The sequence below is a fragment of the Syngnathus acus genome, chromosome 15 (assembly GCF_901709675.1).
Source record: "Syngnathus acus chromosome 15, fSynAcu1.2, whole genome shotgun sequence".
NCBI lineage: Eukaryota > Metazoa > Chordata > Actinopteri > Syngnathiformes > Syngnathidae > Syngnathus > Syngnathus acus.
The window spans coordinates 3,750,003-3,772,101 of record NC_051100.1 but is presented as its reverse complement, the minus strand read 5'-3'; the positions used below and the strand labels follow the sequence as shown (position 1 = coordinate 3,772,101).

At 44.6% G+C, this 22,099-nt stretch overlaps 1 protein-coding gene across 7 annotated transcripts in view; it reads right to left on the bottom strand.

The window, feature by feature from the left end:
- Positions 1–223: 223 nt before the first annotated feature.
- The window catches only part of pcdh15a (protocadherin-related 15a), a 107,643-nt gene continuing 85,767 nt past the window's right edge, over positions 224–22,099 (bottom strand). For 3 of the 7 annotated variants that reach the window (XM_037271316.1, XM_037271318.1, XM_037271317.1), the window contains 15 exons: positions 20,269–20,378; positions 18,926–19,066; positions 15,908–16,035; positions 14,390–14,605; positions 13,645–13,733; positions 12,519–12,695; positions 11,494–11,712; positions 11,012–11,020; positions 10,610–10,723; positions 5,472–5,493; positions 5,082–5,120; positions 4,887–4,960; positions 4,173–4,287; positions 2,071–4,009; positions 1,418–1,539 (listed from right to left, as the gene is read on the bottom strand). In XM_037271316.1, coding sequence (XP_037127211.1) covers positions 2,093–4,009; positions 4,173–4,287; positions 4,887–4,960; positions 5,082–5,120; positions 5,472–5,493; positions 10,610–10,723; positions 11,012–11,020; positions 11,494–11,712; positions 12,519–12,695; positions 13,645–13,733; positions 14,390–14,605; positions 15,908–16,035; positions 18,926–19,066; positions 20,269–20,378 — 3,370 coding nt within the window. In that variant the 3' untranslated portion in view covers positions 1,418–1,539; positions 2,071–2,092. The other 4 variants (XM_037271321.1, XM_037271319.1, XM_037271320.1 and 1 more) reach the window with 4 other exon arrangements.

Here is a 22,099-nt window from a genome sequence, read left to right as displayed (position 1 = left end):
GCAAATGTCGTCCTCCACTTGTTGGATGCGCCGCGGGAGAAATCAAGGGAATCTACTCGAGGGAGACCTTTGTTTGTTTTTTTGGATTGGTTGACAGACAGTCAAGTTGAAAGGGGGCGAGACTTCCTCTTGTCTTCTCGCACTTCCTGCTGGCATTCGAGCGAGGCGCGATTTCAAATTTGGTGACTTGCCACAAAGCGAGAGCACGAAAATACCAACGAGATGTGGCAAGGCGCAACCTTTTATTCAACTTTCACTCTATTGTGCAATTTAAGAAGTCGCTCTAAAAAAAAAAAAAAAAAACTCTCATTCACCGAGACACGCTCGCAGTTCCGAAGCAGTGCGATTGCGCAATGTCTTTCATTTCATTCACAAGAAAGCACTGTAAGTCCTTTTTTTTTTAGCCCCGCGGACATTCCTGATAAATAGTTGGAAATATATCCTGTCGTTAAAAATATGCAAAAGAATACCATCTATTACTAATTCCCTGTTGAAAAGCAGTGATAATCATTTGCTTCCATCGCTATTAGATATAAAAACAATTTCGTATTTATATAGTTTTTATAAATCTCCATAAATGCTTTCTAAAATAATTACTGAAAATAATTGTTCCTTCATCATAGCACATTTTTCTAACTTCTCTCATTAACTGTTAATATATTAAAAATCTTTGCCGGTGGTTGATGTGATGAAATAAAAGATAAAAAAAATAAAAATAAATCACTCAATGAAAAAAGGCTAATGATGTGTGCTCAACAGAGAGTAGTAAATTAAAAAGGTGAATCATGGTCCACTGGGGGCGCCATCATTGCCTTGCAGTTTTTTTGCTGATTCGTCATTCAATCGATACCAATGAAAATGAAATTGAACTTGAGAGATTTCACAGTCGAGGCACACAGTTATTTGTGGTAAATCCAACCAAAAATCACACATGAAAGGCAAGTGGCTGATGAGTCAGAGTTTGGTCATTGGTATGTGCAGGTTGTTCCAAGGTCCCATCCACAACTCCTCCTCATCGGATACGGTGTGATCGCTGTGGATCGGCAACGTCTCCCTGCTGTCTTTGCGGTTGTCCACCGAAGTCTCCAGTTCCTCTCCGCTGCTGTTTCTGCCCAGCGAGGATTTGCCGATACTGGATTTGGACCCGGAGCTTTTAAGACCGTTCAGGCTGGAGCTCAGGGAGCCGCAGGAGGCCCGGGTGTTCAGGTTGATGTCCACGTTGGGGGACACGCACGTCCCCGTCCCGTCCTCCGTGCCGCCATTAAGGCCTTCTGTGCTAACGATGGGCGACGGCTCCTCGTGAGTCACCCCCAGCTTGTCCAGTTTTTTAAACTGGGATCCCACCTTGAGGTTGTTGGGGTGGGGTGTCCGTCGGGTTCGGACGATCGTGCCGTTCTGGGCCAGGTAAATGTTCCCGTTAATGTTGCCGTGGCCGCTCGACGGTCGGGACCTCTGCGTCTCGCCGGAGCTCTCCTCTCCGGTGGAGGTGGACTCGTTTTCTCGATCGACCACGAGCTTCATCCGCTTCTTTCTCACCAGCTGGGGAGAAGAACATGGATCAGTTTCATTGGAGGTGGAAATGACACACTCCACAGTCCCAAAATATCAGAAAAGAAGAAAGTGCCCGAGCCCTGCTGAATTACGCAAAAGAAATCAATTAACTGTGGTTCAACATATTGTAGCAATTACTGCTAGCTACCTTTTCATCATTGGACCCATGATGAAAACATAAAAAGTCAAATTCTCCAGAAGTGATGTCGTGATTGCTAACCGCTCACCAGAGTGGTTTTCGTCTTTGATTGTGTTTGACTCTGATGAGGTATTGCGTGCCGTACCGATTCCAAAAATAAACCATGATGGTCAGCGTTGGCGCAATAATAAAGATCATGAAGAGGTATAAATGCACACTGGGAGAGGATGAAAAAATAAGGACAGGAAAGTTGAAAGTTGCTTTTGTAGCAGTCAAGTGGCACAGGAGAAGTGAGCTTCAGTAGATGACGTTGGAGACGCTCAGAAGAAGAAAGCACCCATGTGTTCACTCCCATGCAGAGATCATTGGCGTTCTCTTACTTCACAGTGACAATGGTGTTTTCTAGAAGGCTGTGAGGTCCTTCTCCGAGTCGGAATCGGCGTCTGACGTCGCCTCCGTTTCTCCTTTACCGGCCTCTGAACCGGAGCCGCTAGCTGCGGATTTCTCTGTGGAGATGGCGTCTTCGTCCACCTCGGAAATGGGTGACAATCCTCCGTAGGTCTCTTCGGAAGTGCCGCTGATGCTCCTGATGTCGGAGTTATACGGGGGAACGCTGTAAGGGACGGACGGCCCGCCTCCGGACGCCACGCTGGACCTTCTGGAGGCCGCATCGTCGCTCATGTCACTGGCTGACTCGGACGCCGACGCTTCTTCTTCGCTCTCCTCGGTGATTGTGCCCTCGGTCCGGTGTGTCAGGATGGACTTTCGGGAGTGCAGGCTGCCGCTGGTTGACCCGGAACCAGAGGAACTTCTCCTGCTCCTCAAGGAACTCTCCTCGGTCATCCGACTGCCTTTGGATGACCCGCCGACGGAGTCTGAACCGGACATTTTTCTCTGGCCTGACCCTTTAGACCAAGAGCCTTCGCTGCCTGACCCTGATTCGGCCTCGCTGACTGTTCCGGTACCGGATTCAGACTCGCTGACTGTTCCGGTACCGGATTCTGCCTCGCTGAGCTCCTGGCCGGACTTCTCAGATGTTAATGTGCTTCCTGACGTTTTGGTTGATGACCTCACACTTGAAGCAGATACAGAGGCAGATTTGCCGGTGCTTGCACTTTGACTTCTTGCGCTTCCGCTAAGAGTCCTACTACCGCTTTCGCTCCGACTTTGACTGGCGCTTCGGCTCACGCTACCGCTGCCACTAATCCGCCTACTCCCACTGGCACTGCTCGCCTCAGTAGCTGATGATCTTATGGATGAGCGGGCAGTCGATCCACTGTCTTTGGTGCTTCCCGCAGTCTCTGACTCATCTGATTCTGAGCCCTTCTCCGTTGCCGTCATTGTTCCTTTCTCTGAATCAGACGCTTTGATTGATTCTGACTCCGAGTCTTTCTCTGTTTCTGACTCTTGCTCCGAATCAGAGTCTTTCTCGGTTTCCGACTCTTGCTCCGATTCCGAGTCTTTCTCGGTTTCCGACTCTTTCTCTGTCCCTGACGGCTTCTCGGATTCCGACTCTTTTTCTGATTCTCTTTCAGTACCAGATTCTTTCTCACTGACCGATTCCTTTTCAGTTCCTTCGCTTTCAGATTTGCTTTCTTCCTCCGAATCCCCCGGGTCTCGATCGGGCTCTTCTTCCGAGTCCACGGTACTTTCGTTGGCGTCGTCCCGATCTAAATCCACTTTCAGATACTCCCTGTCTACGCTGCTTTTCTCAGACGACTCGTCATCTGAGTCTTTATCCTTGGCGCTCCCGCTCGTCCCTGCTTCTGGCTCACTTTCCGTGACACTAATGGACACTTTGGACTTCTTCTCTTCTTCGCTTGTCACTTGTGAGGCTTCTTCGTCCCTCTCGCTGCCAGTGACGCTCACGCTACTCTGCGACTTTCTCCGGGCTCGCAACTTTTTGCCGATGTTGATTTTCTTCAAAACTTTACTCAGCTGGCTGCGAGTGCTCGATTTGCTGTCGATGGGTCCCGCAGGCGACGGCCCATCACTCAGACTCTCCAGACTGTCAATACGGCGTGCTGACATCAATTTGGCGTAATCCTTATCTTTTTTCTTGACGCCAAACATCTTGAACATTTTGGCTTTCTTCCATGGAGACGGGCCGGCAGCAGCCGCCGGCGCCTGCTCTCCTCTCTTGGCGGCTGCCAGGAGTTTGCTGAGTTTGATGACAGATTTGAGCTTCTTGGCGGCCTTGGAGGGCTCGGCTTGGGCTTCCGGTTCAGCCTCCTCGATTCCCTCGTCCGCCCTAAACGCGACCCTTTTGGGTGGACCTCGTCCCCTCACGCCGCCGCGTCCCCTTCCTCGGCCTCGTCCCTAAGACAACGATACTCGATTCGTCCTTTTGTGCTGATTACACAATAACGTTGGATTGCCGCGAGGCGCATCGTGGTTACTCATTCAATAATCTACCATCCAGGGCCAATACATTTTGATGATCACAAAGAGCATGAAATAGACATTTAAGGAGAGATATTACCTCAGGGCCATGCGGACTGTAGTAATAACCATCCTCTTCCATAATCACCTCTCCATATTCGTCATACATGGGCGCAATCAACCTCCTTCTACTGCCATACTGAGGGAGGTCATACCTTGAAAAGAGGACATTTTGCACAAGAGAGTTTTTACAAAACATTTCTTGAAGAGGCTGCCCAAGAGCACATTCGAAACTTTTTGTTCATAGTTATATATGGCCTTTTCTAGGAACGGTTTGGGGGATTTGTCATCTTAATGTCGGGAAGAGCGGAGACAGAAATCTGCTTTGTCCTCGCAATGTACAAAACACAACCTTGGCAATGTGTCCATGAACATATGTCACGCTCCTTAATTAGCAGGAAGTAGAATTCAACACATTGCAGGTAAGCCCCACCCACCGAATGTGTGGCAGTGACTCCAAAGACTCGGATCGCCGGATTAAGAAGCTTAAGCCGCTGAAGCGCACCGCAAATAAATACAGATCAAACGCAATCGAGTCACATTTATGATCACACTCATTAGGCGAAGCAAATTAGCCACGTTATTTCTTTCAGCGACGTGAAAGGCAGCACCAGAGGTGTAATTGAGATGCTAGCTAATCACAAAGCCACCATCGTGTTCCCACGAGCCCAACTCGAGGAGGCGTAATTAATCTGATGTTAAAATGAATGCTTACGGTCGCTTCCATTTGTAGCCAGCAAGTTGGTGTACTCACCCTTGATCGTAATTATAATAGTCCTGGGCGTAGTACTCTTGGCCGGGATCGATGCCGGACTCCATTGAGAGCTCCTGTATTGGACAGGGAGAGAAATTCCTGAATAGGATGAAGAGGAGCGGTACACAAGATGCAGACAGAGCAGATTGAGTTAAGGATGGGGAGGGGAGGGGCGGAGCGGAGCAGCGTTACTACCTCAGGTCTCAGAAGAGATGGTCTGAGGAGTTGCTGATGCTGCCAGTAATTAGTGCGGACCAAGAAGAAGAAGACAAAGGAAGGAAGAGATCGCCAGGAGAGACACAAACAGGAGTTGAGAATGTAGGAAGAGGAAGATCTCGCTGGTTATATGGAATGTTTTTGTTATAAAAAGAGAGATGGAAAAAGAAATACTGGAAAGACTTGCATAAAATCAATATTTGGCGTTTGACTGGGTTGAAATAGAAACCTAAAAATGTGCTTCTCAGAATTTTAACAAGAAAATGGCAGATCAGTAGAATCTGTAAATGTCTTGTTAAGATATTCCATCTTGCCGTTGTTCAAATTTTCCATCAAAGGCGGAGTAGATAAGAATAATTGGATGCTCACCTGTCTGCCGTAGCCTCGCCTCCTGTGTGCCGCAAAAAAAAAAAAAAAAAGACAAATAATGACTGAGTGAAAAGACATTTTGCTTAAATGAAATGTTTGGTGGCACATCTCTGTTCTGCTGACCACTGATGAAATTGTAGCTGCGTTTTCAAAATATCAAATTACGACGCTGCAATATTTTGGAATAGATGCCCCGGGCTCGTGTTATCACATTGGTATGGGTTCATTCGCCTCCTCCTTTATCTTTGTCAAAGAGGAGCAAAAAATGCAGCAGGGTAGATCGGAATTCAAGGAAAAGAAAAAAAAAAAAAAAAACAGCCATTCCTTGATAATCTCCAGGCAGATATTAAACGAGTGCGGCGATTCCGGGAGGGATGATAACTCAAACAAAGTTCATAAAAGTGTCCTTGGCTATCGCAGCGTGCATAGTACGCCACATCCTTTTCGACAGGCGGCAATGCGCTTTGTGTTTTGGACTAAAATGAAGCCTGTAAATCTTGAAATTCATCAAAAAGCTGCCTCGAGCAGCGATGCGAACGCGGCGCATTCATTGCGAGGCAAAACGGAGCTGCAAAGCCTTCCAAACCCGCAAGTCCAACTTAATGACCATTTCACCGGCGTGCCGATATATGACCCGACAATGGGATTGGCTTGCACCTCCCGAGTGGAGATGAAGATGGAAGTGGGCTCTGATGGATGACCTGTTGGCTTTGCTGCCGGCTTCTTGCAAAAAAAACAACAAAAAAACGCTGCAGCGGATTGCAAGGCTAGAACATTTATGCCTGACATGATAAAGTCGGACAGCTTCAACTGTCGCCAATCGTGAAGTCTCCCTTATTGGTTACGAATGGCAGTATATGCCACGCCCCCTGTGGCCGGCCGGCGCTGCCGACTCTGGAAGAGAACTTCCTTTTATCAACAGATTTTTTTCCCCCCTCACAAGTATTTTTTGTGTTGTTTACTTGTATGTATATTGTGTACTATGTCTTGTCACCGTGGGATAGTGGGAACGTAATTTCGATTTCTTTGTGTCTTGGCATGTGAAGAAATTGACAATAAAGCAGACTTTGACTTTGACTTTTCATCCATCCTGTTATTTACTCTGGCAAAATGGCCACAGCATCAAAACAGCAGTTTACGGCGGTGTCAGAGTCGGAAATTAAAGCCCCGCCCCCTTCCCCCCTCCAATAGTCGTGATGCAGGAAGGGAGAGAAAAGGTAAACGATCATCCTGAGATTTGGATTTGACAGGACTATGTGTGGGAAGACCAAATGGGGAAGAAGATGAATGGAACACAGAGGGTGAAAGAGAGCAAAAGAGAAAAGGGGAGGGGGCGAGTAACTGTACTTGACAGTCTCACAGGCAGCGAGTGGCCCGGACTCGTCGCTCAGGGATTGATTGGTTCTGTAATTAGCCTTTTCAAGTGTGCTGCACAACATCAGAGTGACTACTTTATCAAGCTGGCAGGATCTCTGCAGACATGCCAATTGACAGAGTCTCCAGAGGTCACCTCATTCAGGATGAGCCCGCCGAGTGATTGGATCTGCAACCGCCACGCGAGGCTTTACCGAGGGCTTCTCTTGTCGGAGGCTCGCTTGTGTGGATTACTTTGGTCGGGGATTAAGCCTGGAAAATTCACTTTTCCAAACACCAAATATCATTGGGTCTAAATATCGATTTAGAAATGATAATTTGTCGTGCGTTTTTCCGAAGTGGCAAATGAAAGAACTTCACTCCTCGCCTTTAATATTGCATCGCTGCTTAACGGGCGAGAAAACTTCAGAGACATAACATATGGTGATTTATTGCATGTATTTTGAGGTACTTACCATCGGCACATGTTGAATATTTAAGAGTTCATATCCAAGAAATGTGCACGCCTTTGGGAAATGCTGCAGAGTTATTCGTAATTTCTGGATCTTTTGAAGAAACGGAATAATATTGCCTTCCGGCTAATTTTGGCTAGGCAGATGGAAACTGCATTCTCATCTGCAATCATAAGAATTATCCAGCTCTTGTTTTTATTGATTACGTTTGAAAAAAGGGTTTAGCAACATATTTTTGGTTTAAAGGGCGAGGAATTAGTTTGTTATTGTTTGGGTTCCTCTGATAGGGCAATGCAGAAGTCAAAGCTTGTAAGGTCACAGGCACAATATAAAACCAAGAAATTCTTGTCACGCTGTAATGCGTAATGCTGTGAACTACGGCGCTTGCTTACTCAAAAACTGCAATTTGACCCAAAACAACTGGTATAAACTTTTATGGAGCAAAGCAGGCCTATAAAAAGCATCGTATGTGGCAAAGCTGAGTACACTTTCTTTGGCAGTGGCGTCTTTCAATAACATAGCGAGTAAAAAAAAAAAAACTCTGTGAGAAACCTACACAATCAAAAATGTTGATGCAAGAGTCAAACAAAAATCTGAAAGAGAAACAAAGAACAGGAAAACAAAGAGTGGAGATGTAAAATTCAAAACAATGTGACTATGGAGTGAGAGAATCAGAAAACTGTGGTTTGAGAAGAAGCGGGTTCGCTGAGCTCGGCAACATCTGAGCCCTGAATCTCGGCCGCCACGTTTGGTTGACTTTCAGCGTAGTTCACGCTTGAGCAGCTTTGGAGCGAAGCGCTGCGAGAGTTAGGCTTTGGCGTGCTCTGCTCGGCGCTGAGATCAGAGTCTTGTTGTTTGTCAGCACCCGTCACGTGTGCTTTCTTGTTAAACTTGGGCACCTTGCAATTTTTGTCCACTTGGCTGTACAGGTTGGCAACAGACCTCTCTATGTCGGCGAGATTCTGGAGGTTTTTAAGGATCCCTTTGAGCTCCCGCTTCCCCGTCTCGGCCCGTGACGAGACGGTGGGCGAGCGGAGTTTGCGTTCCGAAACGGGTCGAAGTGAGGACACGGCCGGCAGAGATGTAGGGACGAACTGGACCACCGGGCTGATCTGGTCGATGGAAGGTGAGGGTAGGGGTGGGAGAGGCGGCGGCGGAGGTGGGGGGACAAGCTCTTTGTGAGTAGGAGGAGGAGAGGCCCGATTGGTACCGTTCGGTTTACGAACGTCAGGGGGTGAGGGTGTAAATGAAGGTGGGTCAGGGCTTGAGGACGTAGAGGGTGAGGGTGGGGACGGCGGACGGACTGGAATAGGAGGCGGCGGGATCTCGGGAGGGTCGGGTATGATCTCCACATGGATCTGACATGGCTCCACTGTCACGTAATTGGAGATGTTGGAGCTGAACCTCCTGAGGACAGGCGGAGTGGATCTCGGTTTAGACAGAGACCAAGACTCGTCTCCCTGAGTGACGATAATATTCGGGGGTACATCCAGGCCGAAGGTCGAGGGGCATTCCAGAATTGACAGGAGGTCATCCGAGGACAGCTCCGGCACATTGGTGCCGTCGTGGTCCCTGATGTGTATTGGGGAGGGCGAGCCTTGGCTGTTCTGCAGGAGGGCCTGCTGCTCAAACTGCCTGGCTTGCTCACGGACTGACATTTTGGTTTCGAAGCTTCCACTCAGCGGTTGGCCGCCACAACTGTCCGTAAGTTGCCCGTGTCTCACGGCGGCTCGGAGGATCTGCAGTTCCCAGTCAGACGCGTCCATGAGCAATTGCCTCCGAGGCGTCTCGTCTGCCTCAGCGTGGATGCGGGCCGGCATTGTCCAGGCGCACCCCGACCATTCGGAATAAGGAGCAGAAAAGGAGAAACGGTTGTTGGTAGGGTGTTTGCGTCCGGTGTAAATGTCCGGACTGTCGAGGTGACTGTTGTCATCGTAGACGGGGTTGTGGGTGATGAGCGGGTTGCGATCGGAGAGGAAGGTCACGTTGCTCTCCGACTTGGGCAGGTTGACCCGCGGAGCTCCGTTGCTGTGGGCTGCGAGGGCGCGACGGGCAAAGGCGCTAAGAATCCTTTGATGGTCGGCTTCCTCAATGACACACTTTTTAGCCCTGGTGCGGAGAGGGCGATGCAGAGGAAGAAGAAAAAAAGACTTGAAAACAATTGACAGTGATGTTTTCAGAGAGGGAAGGAGGAAGGAAAAGGTAAATGTTTGATTTGTTGGGCGGCTAGAAAAGACTAAGTGGCTAATCGCAGAGCAATTAGAACCAGAAGTATGCCAAAGAGTTAGATGAATCATTAGCTGCACTGATGTATTGATTTTTTGGAAAGTTCAACCCAGAAGATTATCTCTGACAGGGATCAGTAACGTATCAAAAGTTGCCACTGTAATAGATCATCAAAACTGGCATCACTTGAAGGATGCGGTGTTATTACCCAAAACACTGCAAGGAGAGGACGAGATGAAGCGGAGTCTCGAGGAGAATCGTTTGGATACGTGGGATAAAAGGATTTCCCTTCGGGTCCACGTTTGAAAAAGGTCACGCTAATCAAAAGCATACCTGGAAGCTAGCAGCTACAAGGAGGAGGTTTGGGGAATTTTTGATGTGGAGATTACTTACTGCAGTCTGAATCCAGATAGTAAAAGACACCATGGCAAGGACAGAAAACAGACAGATGGTAAGGCGACTGAGGGTTAGTCAAGATGTCGTATGTTGATGTTAGGTGCCGCATGAGCTAACACAAAGGTGATGTTGCCAGCGGTGACAATTGACGGTACGCACTGCTTAAAATGTTGTAGCGGACCCAAAGTTCACATTCTGTGGCTGAACAACGGACAGCTACGCAGCACCACCACCAATCCTGACAACTCCCAAGAGTCTTCACTTGTCCAAAAGTTTGCATCCCGGGGAGTCCAGCAAAACCAAGCAGAGAGCTGGCAAACTAGCTAACAAACGGAGCGTAGGAGGAACACCAAAACAAACCCTCAAACAACAAACCTGACTGCCAACAAATTTGGATGAACCTTCACCGCTTACTCTTGCTAATATTATACGCTTGGAAAAACACACATCTAATGCGACAACAGTTGTTTTTAAAAAACTCAAGATGTTAAAAAGATAAAACTTGTGGTGGCGTACCATATGTTTCAGTCAGCTAGCTAGATATCGTCAGTCAATGCATGAAATTAATTTAGCTAGAAAGATAGCTAGGTATAGCATAGATAGCTTGTTTTGAGTGAGCATGACTCCAGGAGGGAGTGTTGGTGGTTATATTTACTCCTAGTTTAAAAATGGAGGTCAAGGAAGACTCACATGCTGCTATCCCCGAGCTCTTCGTAAAGGTTGGCCCCGCTGGTGGGTGCTGCCTTGCCTCCCGGCGGCAAAGCCATTTGAATTCTGGCCGTTTTGGCGCACTCCGCCTGTCGTCTATGAAAAACACATTTGAGCATATTTCATATAAGCACATTGTGTGGGTATTAACACTAATTAGGTGCCTCAGAAAATATTTGGTGTAAATTTATATATTTAAAATTTGAATATATATATTTATGGATATTTAAATTCATAGATTTATTTAAATATTCATATATATTTATGGGTATTTAAATTTATATATTTAAATAGCTAATGAGGGCTAGTAGAGCTAAATTGCACCGCTCACTTACAAAATAAACAAAAGCAACTTGACAATCATAAATGGAAATAATTACTTACTCTTTGAACCTGATGTTGAGAAAGATGGGAAGAGCGGAGCGAGAGGACAAGATAGGGAGGGGGACAAAACAAATGTTAGATATATATATCTGGTCATGATTTTTATCAGTCTAGCTTAAATTCAAAAACGTTAACAGGCAGCTGTTGTTTTCTTTCAAGCATGACTAAAATACGTAGCCAGCTTCTGAGCACCCAAAAGAACATCCAATATTTTCTTTGTGAATTGCACACTTAAGCGAGCCACACTGTTGTGTATATGCGTGGGGCGGACATGATTAAGTGGCGTGACGACACGGTACGACCGACTGTAGGTATTTGTTACAAACGAGCGCTAATTAATTTGCTTTCCCAAATCACCGCCGTGGAAATGAGGCCGGTGGAATGCGTAGTCAGCATGTACAATGACAAGAAAGAAAAAAAAAAAGGAGCAAGAAGGGCTGATGTTGTTCCTATATGTGATCCGGCAGAAACGTTGTACTCACTGCTTATACGTAACCATGACGATGAGGATGGCAGGGATGCAGCAGAGGATGATGATGATGGCGAGAGCGAGGAGGGCGCCTTCGGTGTAGCCCACGGCTTGGGCAGCCTTCTTCACGCTCGCCACGATGTCCGGCGAGCGGATCTCCAGGATTCGGCCGCCCTCGCCCAGGTAAGGCTGAAATTCCTTGTTGATATCCAAAACATTCCCGTCCAGAAATCTACAATGAAGCGCAAGCGGGAGTTTAAAATGACACATTTGACTTTTTGCACACAATCTCCCAAAAAAGCAAATTCAATCCTGTCCCCAACTGTCAAACGAAGGACCTGTTTTTCCCTGATAGAGAAAAAAAAAAAAAGTCTTGTAAACACTTTTCTATGCGTCACTCGGCGAGAATGCAAACGTGGTCAACAAAATGCGTAATCACACTCCGCCAGACACACACTGGGAACACGGGAACATTCACTCTCCAAGAAGAACAAGTGAAATACATTGCTGGTTTATGTCCAAGTCCTTGAAACCATTGTGGCTCTGCTGTGTGTCGTAGCGAGAGGAGGAAAATAACGTTCGCAATATTTTTTGTGGGGCTATATTGTAGGCATGAAATGCAGTAAATAACAGTCATTAGCGGTGAGGAAAATCGCTTGGAGAGTGTCGCATCAGTGTGACATTTGAACAACAACAACAACAAAAAAAACGGAATTCTTTCTCGGTGCTTATTCTACTGGGACAATTTGAGAAACCAGAGAAAGAACTTGAATCGAAATTAATAATTAGATATATATTGTTTGTACCAGAATACAATTCAATTACTTTTTAATTATCACCCTTCCTTAAAAAGGTTTATAATTGTGTATGAAATGACTCAAGATGGCGCCAAAGCACTACATGGAGCTCCTCAATGCCATCAACATAGTTTGGATTTTTAGAAAAAATGACAACAAATCAGATGTCAATTACCCTCATTGAATGGTGACCGAAGATCAAGTGGGCCAAAATCTAAATGCACAAAAAAAATAATCTTACTTGAAGAGTTCCTGGCGTGAAATGGCTCTGTTTGTGAGCGGGTCGATGGCGTACACCATGAGGTCCGACTTGCTGTAGTCCTCCAGCTCAAAGCCGTCGCCGTGGCGACGTGGCCCGATGGCCTCCACTATCACCTTAGCGCCGGGGATCTGGTCCTGGATGTAACTCTCCAAGATACTGAAATTGCCACAACGCCATCACAAAGTTCATCAAACTCACATTAGCTTCGGAATCGGTTCAACAAATCTGGCAACGACCGGGCTGCGATTTGGCCGCCGATTATTCTCCTCAGCCTTTGCCAACGTTGACAAACAACGTGATCGGTAGTGCTAAAACTAATATTGTTTCCCCCTTCAGACAAGTGCATCTCGAGGCCTCAACATTTGCGAGCGTTTGAAAATCAACAATGACCACCAATTTGCCTTTCAAATAGCCTCATTAGATCAAAAGAAGCGAGTCTCTGGAGGTGCTAAAGGATGTTACGCCAAATCGCGATCATTAATTAATTTGGATGGGGGACAGAAGAGCCTGTATTATACACTCAAATGCTGCAAGACCTTTGCTCGACTGATTGATATTTATAGAAGAGCCCAAGAAGAGTATTCATTTGGCAAGTTGCTATAGTATGAGCCATTTTTTTTCCCAGTGACAAATTTATACGCTGAATTAGGTGCCACCTTAAAACTAATAGAGCTCATCCTGTTGGAGAGGGTGCAATTATTATAGTTTTTTTTTTGGGCTATTCAAACAAGGAAAACAATTAACTGGAAGTCACACTGGAGGCCAAGCAAATGTGGAAAATAAAATACTGATTGAATAGGGACGGATGTGATGCAGCTGGTGAAATGTCGTCGCCAACCCTTTCACGCCTTTTATTACACAGTAAGTTCCCTTTTCGTAAAAATCAAGTAAACACAATCATGTCATTAGTTTGATTTTAATTTGCTGTCATTACTAGAGGCACTTTGGATTAACTCAAATAGAACCACATGACGTCGGCTGGGGGGAGTTGAGCTATTTTCAAAACATTCCAAGTCACATTATCCCATATGATTAAAAATTGAATATTCATTTTAATCGTAGTTGATGGGGGGAAAAAAAAATATTTAAATACGCATCCCCTTACCTTATGATTTGGTCCTTATTCTCTTCAACCAAAGTGGGCGGGACGGTTGACACGATAACTTGCATGTCCAAAGCGTTGACCACAGACACCTGCAGACCCACCAAAAGATGATGGACTCAAAAATGTTCATCTTCTCATGCATCCTGCTTGTAATAATGTGGTGCAATTGGCTGACATGACAAACCGTCCACGACGTTCCCTGCCTCGCTCCCAAAAGTTAAATCCGGCAACCCTAATGAGAACAAGCCCTACATAGAAAATGAATCATGGAGTAAACCCCATTCTGATGCAATAGCAAAAAAAAAAAAAAGAATAATCCCACTTATTGCACTGAGAAAACCCTCAATGAATAACTAATAGTGCTGTAAAGAAATCGCCGTTCTCCTGTTTAATTTTCAAGCGGTGTCCCGCGCTCTCTTTCCCACCGTCCGTCTTGTTCGGCGGGCTTGTTAGCTTGATGCGATGTGCCAGACCCGAATAAAAAAAGTATGTCTGGGGGAAGCGTAGCGCCGAACTGGGGCAAAAGAAGAACTTGTGAAATTATTGAGGAAAACTGCACATGGGGTTTGAATGAGAAAAAAAAAAGTGGTACACAGCGCGACACAGAATTCATTTGGAAATTTAATTCCAGAATTGTATAAAAGAGGAAAAAATAGCCCGCATGTCAAAGTCAATAGCAATTGATAGAAAAAGCTTTCAGGAATTTAAAATGATGAATTTGTTGCTAATCCTTCCCGAGACTCACCACCACGTCAGCGTTGCTGCTCAGACCTTCGCCGTAGTCGTCGGTGGCGATCACCTCGAAGCTGAAGTACGACCGGCGCATGTTTCGAAACATGATGGCCGACTTGATGACGCCGGTGTACGCCTCGATGACGAAGCTGTCTTGGCCCTCCGCCGTCGGTGGGATGATGAGACGGTAAGCCATGGCGCTGAAGTTCCCCGTGTCCCGATCGGTAGCCTTAAATAAATAAATAAAATAATATGTAAATATACAATAATGTATAATAAATAAATAAATAAAATAATATGTAAATATACAATAGATGTATAATAAATAAATAAATAAATAAAATTCAAGGTGTCGTCGGGTCAATAAAAATGCACTTTGTGTCTTCAAGGGTCATTAACTTTTTTATCCTCCCTTTTCACATCCCATTACCTGTACTTGGAAAAGTTTTCTAATGAGGTAAAAAGTTCAATTCTTGGAAAGCATTCATTCTGGAGAAAATTGATTGGAATTGGAGAGGCCAAAGAGTCTCTCGGAACGAATTGCATTCGATTTGTGCGGGCCCGCTAATTCAATGAGCGGTAGAGTTGCGAGTGCAGCGGCTACGAATATTAATTGCTCCGTGTCATACCAAGATGTCTTCATCGAGAAGGTTATGCTGAAATAAATAAACCGAAAATAATTAACAAATTTAACTTCAAGCCCTTTCAAACAAAAAGGAAGGGCGCATTCAAGTGATGAGGGGAGATAATTGCTTTTTTTTCTTCCCGCGCAGATATGAAGGCGACGGAAGAAGAATCGCAGCTGCAGGCTCTTCTCGCGTTATCTCCATCTCGCGTAGTTCCACCTGGCCGCTGCAGATTGTTCTTCTTGTAATAAATGCCTCTCATGATTAAATTCTCCTCATGCTTTTTTTTCCCGCCGGACCTTTCACTATGAAAGTGTTTAAAAAAAAAAAATTAAATAAAAGAATTAAAAGTGTCTTCTAAAGAAGCTTGTCATTCACAGCCAGCCTTCACTCCATTAAGCCAGTCCATCGAGTAAATGTGATGGAAAGTGCAAGTGGAGAAAAACCTCAGAGGCACAAATTCAGAGCGGCGACCGAGCTCAAACACAGGCATCAATTCTCGGGCTGTGTCGCAAGTGACACTGATAAATAGCAGCAATCTCTTCCCCAGCCGCTATTGACGGAAGAGGGGAAGGAACGAGGGGACCTCACGGAAGGCCGCAGACGTGCCGGATGATGGCAACTGAGGAAAGAATACCAATCGGCGAGATGCACTTTGCAAATTTGACTCATGGAAGATTTAGTTATCCAAAACGCTCAGTAAGCTGCGGTGAGTTGTCATTCTTCGCAGAGGATAAAGAATATATGTTCTAATGCAGGGTGTCATTCACTTGCGTCATTCACTACCAGTGACGGCTAAAGACGTCAAAGATTTATTTGAACTGGGCTGGAAGTGAATTGGTGAATTTGAAGGTTTATACACATTGTTGAAATCACAAACGGGGAAAGCGGATATTTTTACTCACCACTATCTTGAGAACGGAACTGAAGATCTTGGTGTCCTCGGTCACGCCGCCTATGTAGAGCTTCCTGGTGAAGACGGGATGGTGGTCGTTCTCATCGTGCACTTCCAGGAACACCTTGGCCGTGTTGGCTGCAACAAAATGATTAGCGTTCAATTGAACGTTTTTTTGACAGTTCTTCAGGAAAAACTGAAGAGAAGAGCCGAGATTCAAATCAAGAAACTCAGAAATGCGTAGCAGACATGCTAACCGCTAGGCTTTTTGGGTCAGGTCATAACCAGTTCAAGTGGTTCCTAACTTTTGATTCTACCAATTTGCACAAGTCTTCCGACACGATGACATGACACTTGGGTTTTCTCGCTTCCTCACCGTCGAGCGCTGGCAGCTGAATAAACACGTCCGTCAAGATAATCAGAACCGCCGTTGATCAAACATCCATGATTTGAAATGAAAATGGCCGTGCCACTATCATTTCGTCACGGTCGTCAGCCGGACCACAACTTGAAAACTTGGAATCGTTTTCCGTGCCACGCGGAAGGCATCTCATTCCCGAGAACATTGCATGCAGTTGGCTTCGTAAACTTTTTGATCAGAAAAAAAAAAATCCTCATTATTTTACGCTGGCGTATGAAGCAGTTCCGCGTCTTTTTTCTCAATTGCGTCGGCTTGTGTGGCAATTTGGACATTCTCGTTAAAAACGGAAGTGATTGTACATTCCGTGGTAATTTTCATCTGTATTTCTTAAGCAAGCTATTTCTAAAGCCATTAAAAAGATCGGTGACATGCTCTCATTTTAGTTGGAGATTGTTCCTAACGACACGGGCGCCAGGAGCTCCTTTTGGTTTCATCCGACGGACGGCATTAGAGTCAATAATGAGGCCGACTTGCTTTGATCAATGACGATATTAGGCAGCCAGAAACGCAGAGCGGAGCCGGGCTCTCCTATTGCCCCCAATAAGCCGATCGGGAAATCAACAATTGAAATTCTCCAAGCAAACAGCGGCGATGGTGAGTCTCGGTGAACTCAGCATAAATGATGATGAAATATTATGTGAGGCGAGTCGGTGTGAAATGCTAATCAATCCCGGGGAACTTTGCACTAGCTCAAACTTTCTGCTAGCCGTCATTAAAAAAAATTGCATTGAATGGAAATAATTATTTGAAGGTTAGCCCAAATCAAATCTCCAATAACCTTTTCCCAGTTGAAATAAAGGGAACTGCAATCACAGCCAATTATTATATTATATTATTTTATGTTTATTTAGTTATTATTTTATTATATCATATTAAATTATATGCATAACATAATTGTGTACAAATGTGTAAAATAGCAAAAGCAGTCTATGTTAGGGGAAAAAAAACACACCGTCATATCCCATTTGTCATCTTCTGGCATGCAAAGGTGTAAAAGTCACGTTGCATCGGAGAACACGGAGCGCCACGGGGATTTGGACGCACGGCGACCGCTCATCAGATTACAGCCGCAAAAGCTGCGAGACAGAGAGCAAGGACCCTCGGGGATGCGTATGAAGGCCGCTCACTTTTGCTCTGGCTCTCTCGTCTTCGACAATTTCCAACCTGCCCTCGCCAGGATTCGGTCTGGGAACGATGCACCGTTTCGTTTTTCCCTATATTGAGCCGAAAAACGACTTCATTGAATCCAGCAGTGCCTCGCGTACGACGACCGTGTTGACACGCCTCTTGAAATTCTACTTTCAGTCGGTCTAAGCGAGTTATTTCGGTTCTCTCCGTGTTCATTGACAGACAAGAAGAGTCACTCGTTTGAATCATCTCACTAAAAGGGGGCACAGAGGATAAAAACATCTCGTTTCAACTCAGCCACTCACAAGGAGAAAGACGTCTGATCATGATTGTATTAATATGGCCGTTTGATGGTGCCTTGCCAAAAGAGGACGAAATGTCAGCCAACATATCTCGATGGCGAAAAGCCTTTAACTTTGACTCTTGTCAGATGAGAGACGAGCGAGCGGATCACGCGGCTGTAACGCCCGCGATTAGCATTTGAGAGACGCGACATACGCTAGGTCATCGATAATTCATCGGCGAAACGTTTCGTTCGTTAGAAGCTTTCCTCAGCAAACCGGAGGTCGGCCGTTAAGAGTTCGACGTTCGAAGGTAAAGTCAACGTTGACAATTGACGGGAAGGAGGTAAACAAGCGAGACGAGGAGTCAAAATTCACAATTTGAATGCCGAGCCGAGCTTCCAAATTCTAAATGAGCCAATATGTATGCATAGTGGGTGAGCAAATGCAGCCGGCTGACAAGTGATCATAAAAGCAGCTTTTCAAGAGTGGATGAGAAAGAAAAAAAAAGAAAAGTTGCGTCAAATATGTGATTTGTCTGCCTAAACTGGTTAGCTTGAAGCAAACGGAAACAGAACAGGTAATCATGCCGGAGAGTCTATCCGTCAGCCGATACGTCATTTGCATTTGTGTAAGGCGCGATGCCATTTGATCAAATTTGGCAGGTTAGCGCCAAAAAAAAATGATTGCGCTGCCAGGTAATCGGGAATATCCACGTAGGATTCCAATTTTAATGTGAGAAAATAAGAAAATGTCCACCTGATGTTACCGTTAAGCAAATTTTCGCTTCCTATTTTGGTTCAACTGCTCTCGGCTGTTTTTTTTTTTTTTTTGAGCATATAATTAATTTAGCTCTTCTGCGATTGGTGTGACTGCGACGTGAGCTTCCCACGCAAATCGCCCAGGGGCGAGCTGTCGCTTGTCACTGGCGATCAAAAGATGTCACATGACACGCGCGAGCGACTTATTGTTAGACTGCTGAACTTCTGCACTTGCCGTAGCGCTTTGACAATTTGATATGTTGATGTGTTTCATATGTCACAAATATTTCTAGAACGATTGTTGGCCTAATAACATAACTGCCTGAGTCTTTTTTTTTTTTAGCTCCTCGACGGTTGGATCAAATCAGGCTTAATTAGTTTTATTGCTTCACAAAATGATGTTATGATCTCAAGTGTATCCAACCTCCTTTACTTACTTTTGGAAGGCACACGCAAGTTGGACATGACAACCAGCAGCGAGTCGGCCTGCACCCTCAAGACGTAGCTGGTCACGTTTTCGTAGTCCAGCGGCTTTGCGGTTGAGATGACGCCCGTTTTGTTATCCACACGGAAGTGACCTGCGAGCAAACAAAAAAGCGGCGGTGGTGTGAGACCGACTGGAACGGACAAAAACAAAACCGGGCAAGAAAAAAAACAAAAGGGAGGAAAAACTAAAGGACTTTGCATGTGATGAAAATAGCTACTTCATTCATTTTGCCTTCTCATACTCTCTACAAAAAAAAAAAAGAAAAAGACAGCGCAGTAAATTTGCACCTGCCGGGTCGTCTGCTCTCTCAGGGACTAATTAAGCGGCGCCGATTTTGCCAACGAGTGTGACAAGCAAGTGCTGCGGGTTTGCAAACATGTCACCGCTGTCTGTTCCACCCCGGGCCGGAGAAAGGACAAACAATACTGCAACGCATCTGCAACTTACTGAGTCGCCACCATCTGCTACTTGGATGCCGTTTAATATTTCATACAAAATTTGAAATGAATGTGTAATGCCTTCCCGTTACGAGAGGCTCTCCGTTGCCGTGCCTTTGTCATTCAAACAGTCGGCTGCGCTTGAGTGACAATACAGGAAAGAAAATGACGTCCATCTTTTATGGCAAAGCACGTTATTTTTTTACTGGCGGCCCACGCCTCAGCCATTAGAGACTGTTCGCTTGTCATCGTGTTGTCAACTTACTCGACAGTGGCCCGCAGGCAAGGGGGGGGGAGAGGCGGGGCGAGCATTGATGCATTTTTTACGAGACCAAAAGAGTGCCTTGGAAATTGTTTCAAATTGTCAATAAAAATAACAACATAATAATATAATAATAATAATAAAATAATGGATAATAAAATAAAATTGAATAATAAATAATAAAATGGTTATTTTTCAAGGCAACAAACCTCCAATAAATATTTGCGTTTTTCTGTTGCGAAAACTGCCTTTCCTGCATTTCTCACCAAATAAGAGTTTAGAGAAGTAGCATGTTTTTTTTTTTTCTTTTTACAGTATTGTCAATTATAAGCTTGTTTTACAACTGGCAACCCACTAAAAGCTGAGCCAAGTATCTGCTGACATGATATCAGGAGGAACTTGGATTTCAAATGCCCCCGGTGTGCACTGAAAATACAGATCAAGCGACTTCTCACTAACATATTTCTTTCAAGCTTTTCCGTGGCGCGTACTCGCTTTGTGGCCACACTGGCACTGAGGTATTTGAAACCAAATGTTTATGCATCTTTTGTCACGAGCTGTTTGCGAGCAAAGACAGCGCCGATGGAAATATACCTAAATCATTTCCTGCCACGATGGAGTAGTAGATGGTCTGGTTGATAGCGGCGGCGAGAATGGTCCCCAATGGCGTACCCACCGGCGCCAGCTCGCTAACGGGCGGGAACCTGCGAAGAGACGTCAACGGCAAGATGAATTAGGAGAAGACTTCGGGGATCGATGATGCCTCGAAAAGAAGAAAAAGATTTCAGCCTTGATTCATGGAGGAGAGGTTTCAAAAAGCATCAAAGATTACGCTTGGCACAAACATAACTTTGGCAATTTCATCTTTCTTGGATGTATTTTGAGTAAACAAGAAGTATGTAAAAAAAAAAAAAAGAAAGTTTGACGAAATCTGTTCCATTTTATCCCTCAATAAAAATTTACTTTTTGTCATGGTAACTTTAAAGTATGATGCTTTACTATGATTTTATGCATCCTGTGTATATATATATATTCATTAAAATTATTTACAGTATTCTGTCTCTATTTTATAACTTGTTTGTATATTTTTTTAGATTTTATAAACTGTGTTTTTTGAGTGAATATGTCTTGAATTTTTATTTTTTTAAATAAGAGCAACAACAGTACAATAATTGATGATACAGAGGTTTCCTCTTACCGGTAATACATAAATGAGCATTAGTTTCCTTTTCAAGTACATAAGAGACTTTGGGGAAAACATAAATTATTGTTCAGTTATTGCAACAAAAGCACTTTGAGTTTGCATTTGGAGCTTGCTGCTGGTTCTCTCCAAGGAAATGCAAAGAAAACTAGCATGGAGCAGATGCAGCTATAAAAGGCAGGTCAGGTGGGATGTTTAGGAGGAAGGTTTGGATGAACGTATGAGAAAATATCCCCCAGCCAGCCAGCAAACGCTAATTACACCTTTTTCAACATTTATCAGGGCTAACTCCCAGATGATCGTCCCAGTGTGAAGGAAATCTAAAACTGGCTTCAATGTTAATCACACTGATGGCACAAATTCAGCTGAGAATGGACCTGATTCATCATGAGCAACATACGGGAAGGGCTTCCTCCCGTTTGCATTGCCGAAAATATATGGCTGACATGACATGCCTTTCTTCTTAATGAAATGGAACACGAAGGTTGGTGGGGGGGTCTATTAATCTGACTACTGTCATAACCAATGATGGAAGACAGAATTAATTAAAACAACATCTTGCCGTAGTCTGTAGATAAGATTGACAGACCAAACAGGACACCCCATAGCGCAGATAAGTTAGCCATAGCGGGTGTTAGCTTAGCTTCCTTGTCACATCTTTTATGAAATGTTACATTAATTTCTTTACAACATACATATTTTAAGATTACAAAGTAGCTTTTTGTTAGAATAAAGTTTCTGCCATTGGTGGACCAGCCAGGTTACCTCCTAACACAGATTAGCACAGTTAGCCATTAGCGGGTATTTTAGCTTCCTTGTCACATCTTGTATTGAATGTAAGTTTACTACTGTAAAACTCCAACATATTTTCTGGATATGAAAGTAACTTTTAGTATAATTTTTAACAATTTTAGTGTTTTGTCCAACATAGTACAGTATAACATTAGTTATACGACAGTGTTAGTTTGAGGACAACGATTAGCGCTTAGCATCTGATTTACATAATTTATGTTTAACACAACTTCCACACCGTAGAAAGAGATGGAGAGGGAAGGCAGACGTATATAGAAAATGTGATCATTTGAATTTAATACATCAAAATGATTTTTATCAGTCAAGCAATTTAAATTGTGAGGGCACATTTAATCACAGTCATGTCCAGGCTTATTTCTAACGTCATCTCATCATGTCAAGGCAACATTCATAAAGCGTCTACCATCATCA